This window comes from Phascolarctos cinereus, unplaced genomic scaffold, assembly GCF_003287225.1.
Source record: "Phascolarctos cinereus isolate Bilbo 61053 unplaced genomic scaffold, phaCin_HiC Scaffold_7;HRSCAF=346, whole genome shotgun sequence".
NCBI classification, from domain to species: Eukaryota; Metazoa; Chordata; class Mammalia; order Diprotodontia; family Phascolarctidae; genus Phascolarctos; species Phascolarctos cinereus.
This window is the reverse complement of record NW_027556180.1, coordinates 52,942,562-52,962,395: the sequence shown is the minus strand read 5'-3', so window position 1 is coordinate 52,962,395 and position 19,834 is coordinate 52,942,562. Positions and strand designations below refer to the sequence as shown.

The window sequence follows — 19,834 nt, the reverse complement described above, 5'->3', positions numbered from 1 at the left end:
GGATATAGTTTATCTGGGCTAGGTGACATCAACAACAGCTAGGTACTCTCTTGTTATGTCCTTCCTTGAGTAAACTTGATTATCATCAAATGCTCATTAGCTTTTTTTTCCTATAGATCAAAGGTCATCCTCCGTGACATAGAAAATAGAGGCAAAATAGAATTTAGAATCTCTGCTTTCCCTCTGCCTTAAGTTCATATGATCATAGACTCAGAACTTATAGGGACCAGAGAGTCCAACTAGTTCAATCCCCTCATTTTAGAATCCAGAGATGGAGATGTTTAGTGATTTAGCCAAGGTCACAAAGGTAGGTAGCATGAAGTCCTGTGACTTCACATCTAGCTTTCTTTCTAGTGAATCATGTTGCTTTGGCCCATGTACTGGGCTTCTACCACTACTTTCCCCAAGGTAGCTTAAAAAACCTAAATAATTCTTTTTTGTCATCCTTAGCTTTCTTCACCAGCTTTTGTTATGAGCTTCTTGAGAGTAGGGACTGTCTTTTGTCTTTCTTAAAAACCCCAGAGCTTAGCGCAATGTACCTTAGCACAATGTAACTTAGCACAATGTAGCATACATAGCACATAATAGGTTCTTCACAATGCCTATTGACTGACTGTTCTTTCTAAGCTCTAGTATGCCCAGCACTGGTTTTGTATTAGTTACCTGTTGTGTTTGGGGCAGCTAGGTGGTACAGTGGATAGAGAGCTAGACCCAGAGCCAGGAAGACTCCTTTTTGTGAGTTCAAATCTAGCCCCAGACACTTACTAGTTGTATAATTCTGGACAAGTCACTTAACCTGTTTGCCTCAGTTTCCTCATCTGTAAAATGAGCTAGAGAAGGAAATGGCAAACCACTCCAGTTGTCTCTGCCAACAAAATCCCAAATAGGGTAGAGTAGGGCACGACTGAAATGACTGAACAAGAAAAACCTAATCTTGCTTCTATCTTCTGTTCATGTGTTAAAAAAAAAAGTTGGTTGGTGAATACTTTCTGCATCCCTAAAAGTCTCTTAAACAACTTTTCTTTTCCCTCTTATATAAATCACATATTTAGAGCTGGGAGGGACTTCAGAAGTCATCCAATCCAACTTTTCATTTTAGAGATGAAATTATAGTATAGCTATATTTAAGTGACTTGCTTAGGATCATACAGCTAGTAAATTGACTGAGGAGGGATTTGAACCCAGGTTTTTCTTTCACCAAATCTGTTGTCTTCCCTACTATACCACCATAAGATAGTTTCTTTTTGTATCTTCAACATTTTATTCTTGGGCACTTTCCATCCCTCCTTGACTGACTTTCCCTATAGAAGTTTAAGTCCACAAATACCTTATATGGATATAAACCACAATATTAAAAGAATCAAAATTATGTGATAACTAAAGGGAGCTATACAATATGTGTAAGTTAGCTAGCTAGAGAATGTTATCAGTGATAACTTGGTCATGAATGACTTGAAAATTAAATGTATAGGTCACATACATGTAACAAGCTAGTGAGACAATGGAAGAATAGCTTGAATATTGCAATGGTTCTCACAAAATATTAAGGTTCCTAAAGGTCCCCGATGTGTTTAGTAAATAGTTTATGCAGGATTTTTATAAATACAAGGACAGGAATCACAAAGAATAAGGAGGCATGGGTAGGCCATCACTGGAACTGATGATGCACAGAGGTCCCTTATCTATAAGACCACAGTTCAATTAATCAATAACTATATGTTAAGTATTGACTGTATCAAGTTTTATTCTAGGTTCTAGGGAATCAGTCCTTGCCTTCAAGGACCTTAAATCTAGTTAAGGAAGACAACAGGTAAATATGACATTATGTAACATATAAACATATAACATATAACAAAATAGAAGCTAATTCAGTTAGGGTAAGGCACTAGCAGTTAGGGGAAGTAGGGCACAGGGATTAAGAAAGGCTTCCTAGAGAAGGTGGCATTTGTCCTAAGTCTTGAAGGAAGCCAGGAATTCTAAGAGACAGAGGTAAGGGGAGAGAGCATTCCAGATATGAAGGATAAGCAATGGAAAGGTATAAGGATGGGATATGTGGGGAAAGTAAGATCAGTTTGCCTGGACCATAGCATAAACAAAAGGGAGTAATGTGTAATAAAGCTAGAAAATTAGGAGCTAGGTTGTGAAAAAACTTTGAATGAGAGAATTTTATATTTTGTCCTCGAAGAAAGGGGAAGCCACTGGAATTTACTGAGTAGGGTAAACGCTTCAGACTGGGAGAGCAGTGATGAGGTAGTAATGCAAACAAGAGGTGATGTGGTCCTAAATTAGTGTGTTGTCTGTATGGGGCAGATGAGAGAGATGTGGAAGTAGAAACCACAAGATGTGGCAGCTGATTCAATATGCGGGGTGAGAACAAAGACTTGATTAGTTAATACTAAGGATGTAAATTTGGATGATTGGAAAAATGGTGGTACTTTCAAAAGAAATAATGAAGTTGGGAAGAGGGTTGGGTTTGGCAGAAAGATGAGTTCTGTTCTGAACAAGTGCTCAAGATACCTAGTTTGAAATGTCAAATGGGTGGAAGCTGATGATATATTTGAGCTCAGGAGAGAAACTAAGTTCTCATGAGATTTACTCTTTTCCTAGCTAGAAGCCATTTATAATAGGCCTTTAAACCATGATTCAAAAGAACAAATCTCACCTTTTTACATCTACATTTCTATTTACTTCCCCAATCCTTTTTTTTTCCACTTCCATACATTCTCCCTTTAAGTAGGAATAGGAAAAGAAAAAGAAAAGAAAACACGGTCCCCAGATCCTTCCATTTCTTGCTCAGCAATTAAAATTCAGAAATTTTTATGGGGTCCTTCTAGAAGGATCATTTGTCCCCACCTGAGGCATCAGAAATAGGAAATGCTTGGCATGTTTAGTAAGTCTGAGAAGGTTCTCCATCACATCTTGGATATTCCTTCTAGAAAGATAATATACTTATTGTAAACATGGCTGCCATGTTTACATATAACCACCACCCATTGGCAAGTATAGTAGACTTAGAAGAGCTCACAAAAGATTATAGGATCAGAAGGCAAAGCTGGAAGCTATCTCTTGCCCTTACAACAATTTCATTTTCTAGTCACTTTATTAATAATATATTTTATATCATTTCTTGAATGCAAGAACATGTACAAAATGCTGCAGCCTACTTACACACTGAATATCTCACCATTTTCCTGTGGGTCACCTGCAACTAAATTATGGTATCCCATTAGTCATAACCCTATAATATAACCAGGAAAATAATTTGTTAAAATGTATGCTTTAACATCAGGGAAGAGCTGAAGATTACTGAAAACACTATATCTTTCCTAAATGCAATCCATTCTGTTTTCTTCCATTTTGGGACCAGCTGTGGATGATCTGCATTCCTAATCCACTTGGGTTTTTTTCTTATGTTTATTGTTAGGCTAATCTCATTTAAATGCTAGATCTTTCTGCTTGTCAAGAAGAGGATTTTTGTTAGCTAAGTTAGTTGGGTGGTTCTTTTGGTCTTCTGACAAATACTTCACACTGGTTAAACAGCTCAAGTGAATGATGGCATTTCTATTCTTCAAAGTCTGGTTAAACAGCTCAAGTGAATGATGGTATTTCTATTCTTCAAAGTCAACACTAAGATTAAGTAGATCATGTTAGAACTATTAGAGTTTCAAGATGTGTCTCTTCTTTTCTCTATTCTTTCTTTTAATTTAATGTTAATGTTGACCGTTGATCAATGATTTAGTAACCACTTGATTCAATAACCATAGCTAATTTCATATTTTTGTGATGTTGTTTGGTATCCTGAAGTATTCATGATATATAAGCATGATGCTTCCAAGTGATTTGCAACTCTTTGGTTTCATTCATATTTTAATCCTAAATTACAATCTTCTAAAACATTGTTTGTCATTCTTCCCTGTGCTCATGTTTACAATGAAGTCACCAAGTGTTAAGGCATATGCTTAAAGATTAAATTATAAAAGTACATAAACCAAAGAGATGATGCACATGAGGTATTTTGAAAATCCTATAGATATGGCAGCTATTATCATCATCATCATCATCATCACCATCACCATCACTGTTGTTGCCATTTGATTTGGAGGATTTCAGATTTGTGATTTAACTCATTTACTTCATCCTCTGCTACAGATGTTATTGCATAAGTTGTAGCTCATGATGACCACTGTCAAGTGATATCACCAAGTGTCCCATTAAATGATATTTCTGGCTGCCCTTGGGTACAGGATGAAACCAATTCCTTTATTCACCTTTCCAGGAACCACTGGTCTATCCTTCCATTTAGCTATAGATTTTTTATTTCTTTGGGTTTCATGTACAGCTATCAGTATGGATGTAATTCTATCCTTCCAATAGCATATGGACTCATTGGACAAGTATCTCTCACCTTGAAGAGCAATCAGTCAGTTACTAGATCCATTCCTTAAACATATAGAACAGAGTATCAGTAGGACAAAAATCACACTCTTTCCAATTTGGTTCCACATTATCAGAACTGGAATTCTTCTGGTATAGACTTCAGAAACAAGGGCTCATTGCCATATCATGATGAGGAACCAAAGTTTGACAATATGAAAGTTCTGTATATAGCACCATTATTAATGCATCTTAGATATCATTGGCCTTGTTTGGTTCCCACATCACACTGCTTTCTCCATGAGGACTGGACTGATTGGAGTCCGCTCAAATTTCCAGTTTGTTTTTCAACTCTCTACCACCATTCTGTAATTAGAGAGTTGATATTTTTTTTGTATCTGAATGAAGGACTTTCCATTTATCTCTTTCAAAAAATTATCTTAGATCGAGGCCCATTGCTGGGGCCTATTAAGATTTTTTTTTTAATCTTTATTCTGCCATCCAATATGTCAACAATTTATGACATGTGAAAACCAGATAAGAATATGATCTATGACCTTATCTAGATCATTGATAGAAATAGTATGGGGCCAAGAACAGATCATTGAGGTGAACCCTTGAAATCTCCTAGATTAACAAAAATTAATGAATGGCTCTTCTTCATCTAGCTTATTCTGAGTCTACCTAACTGTAATATAATTTAGCAATCTTAACTCATGGATAATATGAGAAATTTGTTCAGAAATGTTTTTCTGAAATTCAGGTATCTACTTGGTACACAGTGGTTCTCGGAGTTACTTGTCTAATTACTCTCTAAAAAAGGAATTAGGTTTGAGTCTAGTATGAGTTGTTCTTGAAGAAGAGTGTTCACAAGTTCTTTTTCTAAAGGGTTATAAAACATCCTTTCAAAAATTTGGACAGGAATTGAAGTTAAGATCACTGCTATAATTTGAAATCGTTACCGTCTTCCCTTTCTTGAATAATCAGTGACACCTCTTTTATCCTCCACTATTTTTCAAAGATGACTGACATCAAATCAGCCATAATGCCTTATCTGCTCATTCAGCACTCTGAGATTCAGTTCAACTTGGCCTGTTGACTTGAGCTCAAAAAAGGCAACTAGGTGTTCTCTTACTACTTCCTCATTTATTGTGGGTTTCCACTCTTTGCTTACCATTTTTGTTTTACCCTTTGCAGATCAAAGATCATACTATTTGATAGAGAAATCACAAGTAAAAGGAAAGTTGTTCTTTTTTAAAATCCCCCCCCATTATCAACATTTCATTCACCCTGAGTTTTTTTCCTTCTTTGATCCTCTTTCCTTCCCCAGCATATGTACAAAACACCCTTTGTGATAGCCTAACATCCATTTCCAGCCTCAGCTCTTTAGTGCTCTTCAGACAATTCTTATGGTATCATGAGACTCCTTATCATTCATTTTGAATTGCCTGTCTTTGCCTTCTATTTTCTACAAATATCTTTTTTTAAAAAAAATCTAAGTTGGTCTATTATTTCCTTATGCATGCCTATGGGAGAGATTACTCTTATCTTAATCATTAGAACTCTACCATCAGAATTTCATTCTTGGGAGCTTCTAGTTCATTTTGGGCTGATTGCTTCCATAGGATTCTAGTCTATAGGATTCTAATCTACTTTTCTGGAAATTCTGTGAAATTTGTCTGTTAAAATATAAGGTACATATCAGAGCATAACTGAATTTCTTTGTTTAATATGTCGTGAACTCAAAATTGAAGTGGTAACTTCAGCAGTTCCAATTCAACTCTCTTTAGATTTTATCACATCAGCTCCCCATCTACCTCTATCATTCAGCCATCTACCTCTATACAGAAGACTCTCAAATCTTATTCAGTACTCATTTCTCTTGTAGGATCATAGATTCAGAGCTGGAAGAGATCATAGAGGCTATGTAGACTAGTCATCTCATTTTACAGATAAGGAAACTGAGGCTTCAAGAGGTTTAATTGCCTTGCCCAGTTTGATACCATTAGCTAAATGTCAGAGGCAGGGTTTGAAGTCAGATCTTTTTGACTTTAACTAAATCCAAATCTCCTTCATCTTTTGCCTTCCCTCCTTAGAATGTAAAGATCCCTGAAGGCAAAGGACTATTTAAAATGCTTTTATTTGTAATCCCAGCGCTTAGCATATTGTCTGGCACTTAATAATTCTGCCTATCTAAAAAATGAATTAGTGTTTGAATATGTGAATTCCAATTTTAGGGTTTAAAAAAATTCCTAGATGAAACTATTTAATTGGCTTCCTTCTTATACTGTGGTAGTACTAAGAAGAGAGCCCAGGAACTGGCTGAATTTCAGAATCATTATACTATGGTCAATTACAGAATCCTGAAAGGGACCTTAGAAGTCATCTATTACATGGAACTGGGAATAATGAGATTTTATTTAGGAAACCCCTAGTGTATCCACCAATCTGCTTCCATTTCTCTCTCCCCATTCCTAGGTCCTTCCAAATTGCTGGAAAATCAGGAAAATATTTCAGCAAATGGTTATCTCCATACTTTACCCTCTTGGTTTAGTGGTAACAATAAAAGTCAGCCAGGGTGTGACAGATCTTGGTCCATGATGGGAACCCATTATAATACAGTCTCACTTAAAATACAGTCTTTTGACTTGGACCCCAAGTAGCAGATCCCTAATGTACCAGACAGCTAATTTAATTCAGTCCCTGACAAAGGCTGAAGAGGATCAGATAGCCTTTCCAGAGAGATGAAGAATATATTAATGTTACACTGCTCTAACCTTTATAGTTTTACCTGAATATAGCCAAAGCTCTCTGTAAGTGGGGGGAAATTTCATAATAAAGGAACTCCAAACTTTTTAAAGAATAGCTCTATTTTATCACAGCTTGCAGCCACAGAAGAAATGTCTCAGAAACCGCTTTGTTACCTGGTTGCTCAGGGTGACTATAGTTAGAGTAGGATGGATATTCTCCTCATACACAAGAATAGATCAGTCATGCTGACTCCAATCAGAAGCTTTTTAAAAAATATTATTATTATTTCCTAATGCAACCCAGGACAATTGCATTAAAGCCACTTTCTTAAAACTGAACTGTTCCTCTCATTTATTGGATTTTTTTGCCAGGAACTCTGGTCTAAGTTGCCACTTTATTTCATGCCATCATTGATGGACTTTTCCTTTTGTGTGCAGTATTTCCAGAAGCAATTCTATCTTTTTACTAGAGAAATAGCATTAACACCCAATGTTTTACTGGAGTCATTTGCTGGGGTTTTTTGAGGTAGAAGGAAATAGCATGTTTCATTTTGGCCCTTTCTTTTAACACACACACAGACACACACACACACACACACACACAGAGTTATGATCTAAGCTGCTTCAATACTATTTAATTAAAGAGAATGGAAAAAATTGCAACCATAACAGTTCATGACATTTATATATGGCTTTAAAATTGGTAGAGTGCTTTAGATGTATTATCTCATTTGATCTCTACATCAATCCTGGGAGGAAGGAATCTTAGATATTAGTATACCCATTTTATCAATGAAGAAAATGAGGAAGGATGAAGTGACTTGCCCATGGTGACACAGCTGACAAGCATCAGAGGCAGGATCTGAAGTCAAACTCAGAGTTCTGTCTATGATACCCAACTAGGTAATTTCTGTTTGTCATACAACAATGCCCTTCCAGAGACGAAGACCTGTATACCTGAACCCATCAAATAGGGTGATAAAAAACAGTGAAGGGCTATTAAATGAGATTATGGAGGCTTTGTCCTTAAGGATCTTTAAGACCATAAAGGCCACCATCTGTCCTGGTTGTCATGACATTGGGGGCTGAGTCAGATGACCTCTCAAGGTCTCATCCAGTTTACGATGCAGGTAAATATCCAGAAAGATAAGTACATATTTACATGATGATGCATGAACATTAATAATGGTGGTTCTGATGTTGGAAAGAAAAGAAAAAGTTCTTTGGATTTCTCAGAGCAATCATGGTGTCACAGAAGGAACACCGAAACTAGAATTGAAGGATCTGAGTTTGAATCTTGATTCTACCACTTCCTATCTGCATCATCTTGAGGAGAATGCTCAACTATATGAGCCTCAGCTTCCTCATCAGTAAAATCAGAGGTTTGGATTTAATGATCTCTAAGCTCCTTTCTAGCCCTTGACCTACTATCTTACAATCTCAGCCTCAAAATGTTGGGATGGAAATTTTGCTTCCATTTCCCAAATAACTTTGATGAAATAGTTACAACAAAAACAATTTAAAGTTTTGGTATTTAAGTAGATAATCTTTAGTTATCTGAAATCTTTACTCATGGGAAACATCACATTCCTCCCACCTTATTTTGCCAATTAAGTGATATGCCACTAAAACAATGGTAGATAATTTAATCTTAAAAAGCCAATAGGATTTGGAGGAAAAGGGATAACATGGTTGAAGAAGCAGGAAGAAAAATTACTCATGCAAAATAATAATAATAGCTAGCATTTATGTAGTGCCTAAGATATACAAACCACCATGTTTTACATATTTTATCTCATTTGACCCTCACAATAAGCATGGGAGATAGGTGATAATAATATCTCTGTTTTACAGTTGAAGAAATAGAGGCAAACAGAGATTAAGTGATTTTTCCCAAGGTCACATAGCTAGTAAGTATCTGAGGGCAAATTTGAACTCAGGTCTTCCTGACTCCATGCCAGGCACTCTACCCATTGCACTCCCTAGCTGATACCCAAAATTTTGCTCCATGCATGTATCACTCCAATTCATCCAAATTAAACTGATCCACCCACTATCCATATTTCCTCCTAACTTTTGTGACACTTCTTTACAAAGGCTAAATAAAAAATGTCAAGTAGCTTAGGTTCTACTGAACTATAAATGCATGGTGTTCTGTGGACAGTCATAGCACTAATAACTGGAGAGGATGGGGATCATGGTTTCATACATTCTGACCTAGAAGGGATGTCAGCAACTATCTAGTTCAATCCCTTCATTATATTAATAAGGAAACTGAGTCCCAGAGGAGTTAACTTCCTTGCCTAAGGTATACGGGCAGCAAACTTTAGAGGTGGAATTTGAACACAGGTCCTCCAATTCTAAATTCATTACTCTTTCTATTTCATCACTTTTGAAGTGAGCCAGTGATACTAAGAAGTGAATATGAGGTGGTGGTGGTAGGGTAGTAGGGAATGCATTCTGGGTACAAGGGACAGCTTGTACAAAGGCATGGAAGTGGGAGATAGGATGGGGATGTTCAATGCATGGAATAGTAAGAAGACCAGGTTGGTTGGACCATAGAGGGCATAAATGTGAAATAAGCCTGGAAAGTATGGCTGGAGCCAGAGTGGGAAGGGTTGAATGTCAGGCATTTAACCTAATGGTTATAGGGACCCACTGACATTGGGGGCAGGAGAGGGGAAAGACATGATCATTCCTAAATTATATCTTTTCCTTACACTTAGGACATTGTCCTACACATAGGAGCTACTTAGTAAAACGTGAATTTGAATTGTATAATTTCTAGCACATGAGCAGCTAGGTGGTGCAGTGGATACTACACTGAGCCTAGAGTCAGGAAGACTCATCTTCCTAGTTCAAATACAGCCTCAGACGCTTACTAGCTGTGGGATCCTAAGCAAGTCACTTAACCCTGTTTGCCTCAGTTTCTTCATCTGCATAATGAGCTGGAGAAGGGAAAGGCTACTGCAGTACATTTGCCAATAAAACCCCAAAGGGGGTCACAAAGAGTCCGACACTACTGAAAAATGACTAAAAATAACAATAATTTCCAGTACTAGTCCATGTCCACGTGGTTTACTTAATAAATACTATTAGGGTAATTATGTGCTATGATAGCAAAATGTTATAGATATGCGATTAAATTGTACCATCAACTTTTTTGAGAAAACACTCTTTAACTACGGATATATGGTAAAAAAAAAAAGTTTTTTCCACAGAAGACTAATGGTCATCCATGGTCCCTACCATGACACAAGTTGGCAATAGAAGAAGAATTCTTGATGAAAGGTGTGAGAGATAATAATTCTTTCTGAGGACAGAGTACAATGTGTTCTTGCCTTGAAGTGTGAGTGCTGGTCCCATTAGCATTTAAAAGAGAACACTTATTAGCTGAACTACTAAATGTCCTTTATATAATTTAATGAGTTTCACTGAAAAAAAAAAACCTCCAGCTCAGCTAAGAAGAAATTTAAACACTTTGCAATCATTCACAAATTCAGGCATTCTAATACCACACTTTTAAAGGTATTTTGAATCAAAGGAAGCGGAAAAGTGAGAGAGATCTTGGCAAATAAAGTGTAATTAGGGTAAAACAAGCCAATTCTAGAGGTATCTCTGATCTCATTTCTTGGAAGTCAGGGAAACTGGCTATTGTTGGCCAGATTAGACTATAATATCAGAACTGATGCCTGAGATAGCACATGCCTTTTTTCTAAAAATTAATAATTAAAGAGTAATGCTGAAAGCTATAATGCAAAAAATGCTCTGCAAATCAGCAAGATGAACATATCTACACCAGGAAAGATGATGCAAGAAACTAGGCTATTCTAGATCTTTCTACCACTATCTAAGAATCACATTAGGCATATGTCTTACGTATGACATTTATCAAATGGAAATTAATATAATGTGTTAGAATGAAATGAAACCATTATTATTAGAGTGTATTACTTTGATGATATAGTTTTCACATTAGAATTTTAATGATCATCATCTACTCTCATTTAAAATAAAACCAAATGCTAGATTCCCCTGAATTTGTATGTGGACAGCAATGAGCCTGTAAATTGTATAGACGAGAGTGCAAAAATCTTTGAGGTGAAGGATCATGTTGTATTTATCTTTGTGTATTCCATAGCATCATATTGTGTTTGTTTTAGTCCTTTTTGGTTGTGTCCGATTCTTTATGACTCCATTTGGGATTTTCTTGGCAAAAACACTGGAGTGGTTTGCCATTTCCTTCTCTAGCACATTTTACAGATGAAGAAACTGAGGCAGTGTTAAGTGACTTGCTCAGTGTCACACAGCTAGTAAGTGTCTGAGGCCAGATTCAAACTTAGGAAGATGCCTTCTTAACTCTAGGCCCAGCACTCTATCTACTGTGTCACTTAGCTGCTCCTAGCATCATGTTAGGGGTATTTAATAAACTCTTGCTGAAAGTCTGACTGAATGAAAATGATTACTTCAAAGGCTAGGTGCTAGGTATTACAGTAGAGAACACCTATTTATATAATATAGCTATGTATGCTAAAGAGAAAGAGAACCAGAAAGGAAAGGAGAGTCCTATAACTGAGACACAGAAAAAAAAAACCCAAGGAAAGAAGGAAGGGATGGAGGGAGGAATGGTAGAAGGAAGGAGGAAAGAAGGAAGAAAAGGAGGAAAGAAGGAAAGAAGGAAAGAAAAAATGCAGGAAGGGCCAAAAAGGAAGAAATAAAATAGAAAAAAGGAAAGAGTGAGAGGGAGGGTAAGAAGGAAGGAATGAGGGAGGGGAAGGGAATGAGAAGGAAGAGAGAAAAGGAAGAAATGAAATGAAGGAAATAAGGAAAGAAAGAAGGAAACAGGAGCTGTAAACTATATTAAAAAATGAATTTGGAAAATTCTCTCTTAAAGGAGAGTACTGTAAAAGTGAAAGCTGGCAGCTGGGCAAATATCTTCTGTCAAAGTATTCAGAGAGAGAACAGAAGGTTGGGGGGCACTGATATCAGCTGTGCCTCCCCAAGGTGCATGGCTGCTGCCTAGCCCTGAGATAAGTTGTCTTTGAAGTTCAACAGAATGGTCTACATAGCAAGGCCTAGAAGTACAAGTCACTAAACAGGGTCTGGAGTTTCGAGAATGCAAACTCTCAAAGATTCCAACAATGTCAGAAAAGGGCATTTGATTTTCAAAGTCTTAGGGAAATTAACACAAGTAGTGTAATCTTATTACTGGCTCTCATGAGTACAAGGACCTTATTACAGATTTTTATTCTCAGCTGCCGTGTATTGTCCCCCCATGGAGTATATGAAACCTGAAGCCAGAGGGTATTTGCCCCAAGCCCTCGGACTTTATGAAGAGGAGCTATTTTTCATTTGATTGAAGACATAATATCCCCAGGGTGTCCTTGAGAGAGGAAAGTCAGGTAATGCAAAATTGGAGGGTTACCATGCTGCCATCTGAGCTACTCTCTCTGCTGCCCTTGAACTGAGGGGTATGATGATAGTAACCAGCTTGAACATTTTACTGCATCGTAGACTTAGACCTGGGACAGTCCTTAAAGGTCACTTAGTCCAACCCCCTCATTTTAGAGATGGGGAAATTGAGGCCCAGAGAGGTTAAGTGATTTGCATTTGCACAGCTAGTAAAGGATTTGACTCCAAGTCTTCTGACTTCAAATCCAATGCTTTTCCCACAATGCCACAAGTGAGCCTTTGTGATCCATTGTCAAATCCTGGTCTATAGCTTGGGAGATATCCTTCTTTATAGTAAGTTTTGGTGTAATATTCTTTCTGCTGCCAAGGAACTCTACATCACAGGAGGAAGAAATACCAATAGATAAGGCTGCCTGTACATGAAAACTGCATTCTGTCTTCTGTGACCACTGACAGGTCATGGGTATTGCATGCCCAATGAGGATAAAGCAAAAAAGACATCCTTGAAAGCCCAACAGCCTCCCCATTCTCTTTTTTTTTCTTTCTTATAACTATCTAATCTCATATGCTTTATATGCTTTTAGATGTAAGTGACTGAATTATTAGTAACTCTGTGTCTTTCATCTTTGAGACTGACATTCTACATTTGAGGTCTCTCAGGAGGGAGAGACTATTTTAGTATTTTTTTTTTGCTTACCAAGAGAATTGCTAATGGTTTTCCTGGCCAGGGGTATCTGAGGAAGGGAGAATGGGAAGGGATAGGAACGATCTCTATAAATATTCTACCCATAATGAAGGCTTAAGCTTTCTTGCCTCTAACGAAATTCCTTCAAGGTCTACTGACAGTATCATCATACAATCCTCACATTAAGAAAAGAAGTAAAAACAGTCATAAACTTTTCCTTTACCTGTTTTGTTCTCATTTTGGAATCTGACGACAGATTGTTGTAGGTATAATGGGCTTGTGTGACACCACAAAAGAGAACGGCCACTATTCCTGAAATTCAAAGACACAAGAGTTAGCTCCTATGTTCCTGCTTCACCCAGCCTGAGCTGCGGTAATCTGCTTGGTAAGCTATTGGAGGGTGTTAAAATTTCCATAATGCTAATGCTAAGAATGGCAATAATTTTGAGAGGCATCAATGGTGTCATGGAGGGAGGAACGGCTTTAGAGTCGGGGGCCCATCTTGAAAGCCTGATGTTGCCATTTGCTGTTGGCTAGTCACTTAATCTCTCAGGGCTTCTGTTTCTTCATCTATTAAAAATAGAGAGGTTGGAATAGATGAGCTTTTTTTTCCTGGTCTTTTTTAGTTTTGAACATATGACTTTGGGAAAATAGATGATGGAAGTAAGTCCTTTCTGAGCAGATATCTCATTTTCGTCTTTATAACTCCAATGCTGGTATGGTGCCTTGCATATAGAAAGTGCTTAATAAACGTTTCGTGATTTTGATATTTGCTCTTCCTCCCTTCAACTCAGGACATTTCATCTTTTAGCTACTGAATAATCTATCAAGGATAACCAGAGAACAGGTTGGGATGGGCTGGTGTCAGTTCCATTATTTGAATGGTTTATTTGAAAAATAATGAGATAATTATTAATTAAGGTTTTGCAAAGCACTTTGTATATAAAGTCTCTCTTTATTCTTACAGAAACCCTGGGTTCTGTTGTCTCTACTTTACAGATGAGTATTAGAGAGTTTTAGAGACTTACCCAAGGTCATACAGCTAAGAAATGAAGGAGACAGAATTTGAACTTACTTTTCCTTCTTGAGACCAGCACTCTATCTTCTATGGCACCTAGCTGTCTTTGTTAGTGATACTTCAATGACTAAGGTTCTATTAATGATCATTCTTTGTATGCAAGTGAAGCCTCAAATAATTGGTGGGTTCATCCCAGACATAGGCTGGGATGCTGGCAAATACATATCCAGTTTTTATGTGCCTTCCCTCTTCCCTCCAAGGGGATAGGGTGAGAACAAATAAACAAAAACAAATGAAGAGGGGCAGCTAGGTGGCGCAGTGGACCTAGTACCAGTCCTGGAGTCAGGAGGGCCTGAGTTCAAATCCAGCCTCAGACATATAACACTTAACTAGTTGTATGACTCTGGGCAAGTCACTTAACCCCAATTGCCTCACCAAAAAAAAAAAAAATGAAGAAAAAACCTTCAATAATTCCTTTTACAGTTTCATATCCAAATTCAATTTTAACAAAAATCCATTAATTACATACTGTGTGCTTGTGCTAGGTACATGGATAGAAACAAGTTTTAGAAAAGATGTAGTACCTTCCTTCAAAGAACTGATGATGGGCACACACATGTAGATATGAATTCAATTTGATGTCATACTTTCCACAGTAAAGGTTACATAGGGGAGTATGCCATGGATTAAATAGGTTAAAAAAGTTAGGAAAGTTAGCCATAAGGGAAGAATAAAGGGGAACTTGAGATGAGAGAGAACTCAGGGCTAAGAAGAATAATCCTATGGACCAAAATAAGTCGAATAGGTAAAATTTTGATAATTCTTTAAGATTATCAAAATATCTGCCCTCAATTCTTAGACTTAGACTGATTTGTCATTAAGAATTTAAAATAACTGAATTTTATACTCTCACATATAGGCAGGAGAATTATCACATATTAACAGAGTTTTAGAGTTGGGTCACTTCTAAGACCAGCTAGTTCAATCTATACATGACCAAAAATCCTATCTATAATATCCCTGCTAAGTGGTCATTCAACCTTTGCTTAAAGACCTCAAGTGAAGGGAAACCCATTACTTACCATTTTGTGTTTAGATATTCTAAATTATTACCATAGAATTTCAACTCTCCCCCTCCCCACTCCTGCAAAGAAATCTGAAATCTGCCCCTTTGTATTCTTCCACATGATGATCCTTCTAGTACTTGAAAGACAATTATAATCACCACCCCTTTACCCCACTCACTCAGGCAAAGTGTCTCCAGTTCCATCAAGAAAGAAATCATTCTCAAAGAAAGAGGAAAGGGAACCAAAATACATGCAAAGTGGTGTGGTATGTGAATGTGTGTGTGGTGGGGTGGTTTCAGGGCGCCAGTAGCTGAGGACGTCAGGAAAGGATGTATGTAGGGACTGGCTTGAGCTAAGACTTTTAGAAATTTAAGTTTTAAGAGGCAGAGGGCATTTCAAAAATTGGGAGGACATTTGTTACCAGATTAGCTATAGACTGGCAAAGTTTTAAGCCACAGCAGCTCTCAAAGACTGTCTACAAAGTCGGTGGGAAAGTTGTGATCTGAAAGAGCTACCCACCACGAGAAAAGAATTGATCTATCCAAAATGGAATTACATCATTTAAAATGACAGCTCAAATTTCTTAAAGTTAGAAGACTAAACACCCTGAAGGTTTTCCAGAAATATGAATTCAGCTACTGTTCAAAGAGTTTTATTCTGTAAATCCTTTTGCTTCTTCTTTTTTTGTTTGCTCTCTTTTTAGGAATGCTAAACATAAAAGAAAAAGAAAATCAAAAATAATTGTAAAATTATATTTTACTCCACAAAATTTCTATTAAAAATTAACTATTTTTCTAAGTAAACTTTTAAAGTATTAAAATACTTCCAGGTCTGAAGGTATGAGGATGCTCACCATGCCTACTGTTTCTTTGGTGCATGTGACTTGACATTTAAAGAAGCTATTTGCCCATTTGTGTGTGTGTGTGTGTGTGTGTGCTGTGGCCTATTACAGTTTCTGTGTTAAACAGAACCACCTACCAATAAAGTCCTATCATCTATATGCCCATTTTAATTCTATCTTGTCATTATATTGAGCCATGAAGAAGGGTATGAGCCAGGGAAAAGACAATATTTCTTGAAAAGAAGCCAATATAGCCAAAGAAGAAAAACAGTAAGAGATTGTAAATATACTTCATCTCTGACATCAGCCCATTTCTCTCAGATTATTTGTACTGCTCTAAACCATGATTTTTAGTGTAGTAGAGTGGGATTGACCAGGAAGTCCAACACAGCAGCATAGGGACACCATGATAAGGGACAAGGAAATCCAGACTCTGCAGTGCCAGAGATATGAGTTACTCACACGCATGCCTCTCTTCCAGGGTATTTATGTATATGTTTTATTTCTACTGTTCATGTCTTGCAACCTCAGTATACATGTTTGCTCCAGAATAATTATGTCATCTGGCTGACTATTAAAAGTAAATACACTGGTGGGAGCTTGTGAGCTATAGTTTTAGGAATACAAATCCTTAAGAGTATCATGAACCTCAGGTAGCTACTTACAGCCTTCAAGTAAGATTGGATGAGAGGAGTAGGTAATAGGAGAAGTTAAAATTTTATTTCTTACAATATCACAGAAAAGCAAGCCAAAGTGTAATGCTGAGAAATAAATACTTTGAGGCAACAAGAGTATTTTTCATCATGGCACCCAAAGACATTCAGTTCTTAACACCCACGTAAGTGATTGAAAAGCACTATTATTCCTAATGTTTTAAAGGTGGGAGCTGACTTCATGAGCAACAAATTACAGACAGAGTACATGCAAACCTTTTAGTGTTTTTAACTAAATGAAACTTGAAACACTGTTGATTGAACATATTTAATGACATGCATAAAAGTTATTGTGTTAGAGAGAATTAAACATTAAGTATTGTTTACCAAAACTCTCCCTATAGCCTTCTTTTCTCCCTCATTTCCCTTGGCAATGTAATATTCAACAATATAGCTTCAACAATAACTAACCTCTGTGTAGATGTCTCTAAAGTCTTCAGTCCTGACCTTTCTCTTATTCTTCAGGGCTGCAATTCCAACAAACTCTAGGATATTCCACTTGGATGTCGCACTGGCACTTCAAAATCAACATAACTTAAGAAAATTTTTCTTCCCATCCACACTTCTCTTCCTTCTGTCAATTGCATTGTTATTAAATACCCATTTACATGGGTATGTAAAACCTGGCTTTGAATTTGACTCTCTCTCTGTCTCTCTTACTCTACAGTCTAAGGAGTTTCCAAATCTTGTGCATTCTGACTCTATAAGGTCTCATATCTGTTCTCTCCTTTCCACTTCTATTGCTACTGCCCTTATACAAGTCCTTAGGATATCTTGTCTAGACTATTGCCAAGGTCTCTTTGGCTTGTCTTTCCACCTCCAGGACATAACTGCTCTGATCCCTATGAGGCTAGATTAATCTGCTTGATACAGAGGTCTCATCATGGCCATCTGCCCAAAACTGTTCCACAGATGGGAATCATAGAATGTTAGTGCCAAAGGGCTCATGGAGTTGATCTAATCCACCCCCTTCATTTTAAAGATAAGACAACTAAGTGTCTAAAAGCTCCCACCAGTCACACAGTTAGTTATGGAGGTTCTTGATATTAAGTAGGGTAAAATCCCCCAGGACTATTTTTTTTTCAAACTTTTAATTGTGAATATCTAGATAGAGAAACATGCTGCATTTTGGTCATGATGATAGATTCACTGGGGGAAGATTTGGGGCCAAACCTGGAAAAGAACTGCGCAGAGAGGAATGTGAGGGTTGTAATCTTCTTGGTGGAGGGAATATCTTAGATTTTCCACATAACAGTTCTTTCAAAGTATCCAAGAGTCATGAATGTGAGTAGAATTTTGTCCAAAGCCTTTACTATATTTATTGACATTATCACATCATTGTCCATCATTTCTATGCTTGATGCGATGCATTCATTTGCTAACATTCTACTCCTTAGTGAAAGAGTGTCATAGATCAGCATGGTATGGTGGCTAGAGTACTGATATCAGGAAGACTGATATTCAAATCCTGCTTCAGAGACTTGCTAGCTATGTGATGCTGGATAAATCTCTTAGCTTTTCTCAGCCTCAGATTCCTCATCTATAAAGTGGAGGATGTGAATTGTGCTTCCAATAGAGTTCTTTGAGGGCAGGGACGGTTTTTTGCCTCTTTTTGTATCCCAAGTGTTTAGGCACAGTGCCTGGCTCGATATTGATTGACTGACCACTTCAAAGGGCTGTTGAGAGGGATAAAATGAGATAACACATGCAAAACATTTGACAAACCTTAACATGCTCTATATTGTTAGCTGTTATTATTAATACCATTAGTCTGATCTGTTATCTTGGAAAGGAGTTGACAAACATTTTCCCCCAAGCTGGAAAAGCTTCAAGTAGGGGCCCTGTATCTGAGTAACAATCTAGCTAAGTTCAGAGAGCATCATCATCATCAGTCAGTCAGATGACAGATACTTATTAAGTGCCTTAAATAAGTATCTAGTAATGTTCCAGGCACTGTGATAAGCACTAGAGATACAAATTAAGGCAAAAGACAGTCCCTGCTCCCAATGGAGCTTACACTCTAACAGGGGAGATAAAATGCAAAGAGCTATGTACACTCTATATTCAGGGTCAATTGGAGATGATAAAGAGAGGAAAGAAGCTAGAATTAAATCTTCATCAGAAGGCTTACCGCTTTTAAAAATAATCAATAGTAATGCATCAGAATGGTTCTCTAAGGCTTGAATGGACTATAAGATGAGTTGATGGAGGAGGGGGTGAGGTACTCACACTCTTCCTACTGCTTACCTGGTAAAACCCAAACTCTTAGGTATGGATTTCTAGGCCCTCCATAATTTGGTACCATCATGCCCTTCCAAAATAATCTCGTCCCAATTCTGCTCTGGGGTCCAGCCAAACTGATCAAACTTTTATGCTCTACCCACACTTCTCAAACTTACTCACAAATCCCTGTGCTTTACCTCCTCTGAGACTTTGCTCACTTTACCTGCATCTAGAATGTCCTCTTTCTACCTGTCCTCATGCCCAGCATAAAAATGGCACCCTTATCCCTTCAGTCAGAATTTACCTTTTCTCCTCCAACCTCACAGAGCACTTTGTTGGGGTTTCAGAGATATTTTAGTCCCAACATTTCAGAACTTAGGCTGAACTGAAAGAAACCTGAGAAATCTATACAGGGGTTCTTAGCCTTTGTGTCATGGACCCTCTGATGGTTTGGCGAAGTCTATGTGTATGATGTTTTTAAATAATTGGAAGAAATGATAAATTTCAGTTAGAGGTTAGTGAAAATAGGTCCCATCATGGACCCCCTGAAATCTACCCATAGGTCTGTGGACCCCAGATTAAAAATCCCTGATCTAAAATAATCCCTTAATTATACAAATGAAGTAAATGAGGACCAGATATGGCAATGTCTCATACCCAAGGTCATGCAGCTAGCAGAGTTTGGAGAAACCCAAGGTGTCTGACTCTAAACCCAGCACTCTGTCTTCTATTAATCTTCCTATTTTGCCTT

At 37.4% G+C, this 19,834-nt stretch overlaps 1 protein-coding gene across 1 annotated transcript in view; it reads right to left on the bottom strand.

Annotated features, from left to right (window-relative positions):
- SLC9A9 (solute carrier family 9 member A9) overlaps window positions 1-19,834 on the bottom strand; it is a 745,308-nt gene that overhangs the window by 339,915 nt on the left and 385,559 nt on the right. The window contains exon 9 of the mRNA XM_078147547.1: window positions 13,445-13,533. Within this exon, the coding sequence (XP_078003673.1) occupies window positions 13,445-13,533 (89 nt within the window). The remainder of the gene's footprint in view (window positions 1-13,444; window positions 13,534-19,834) is intronic.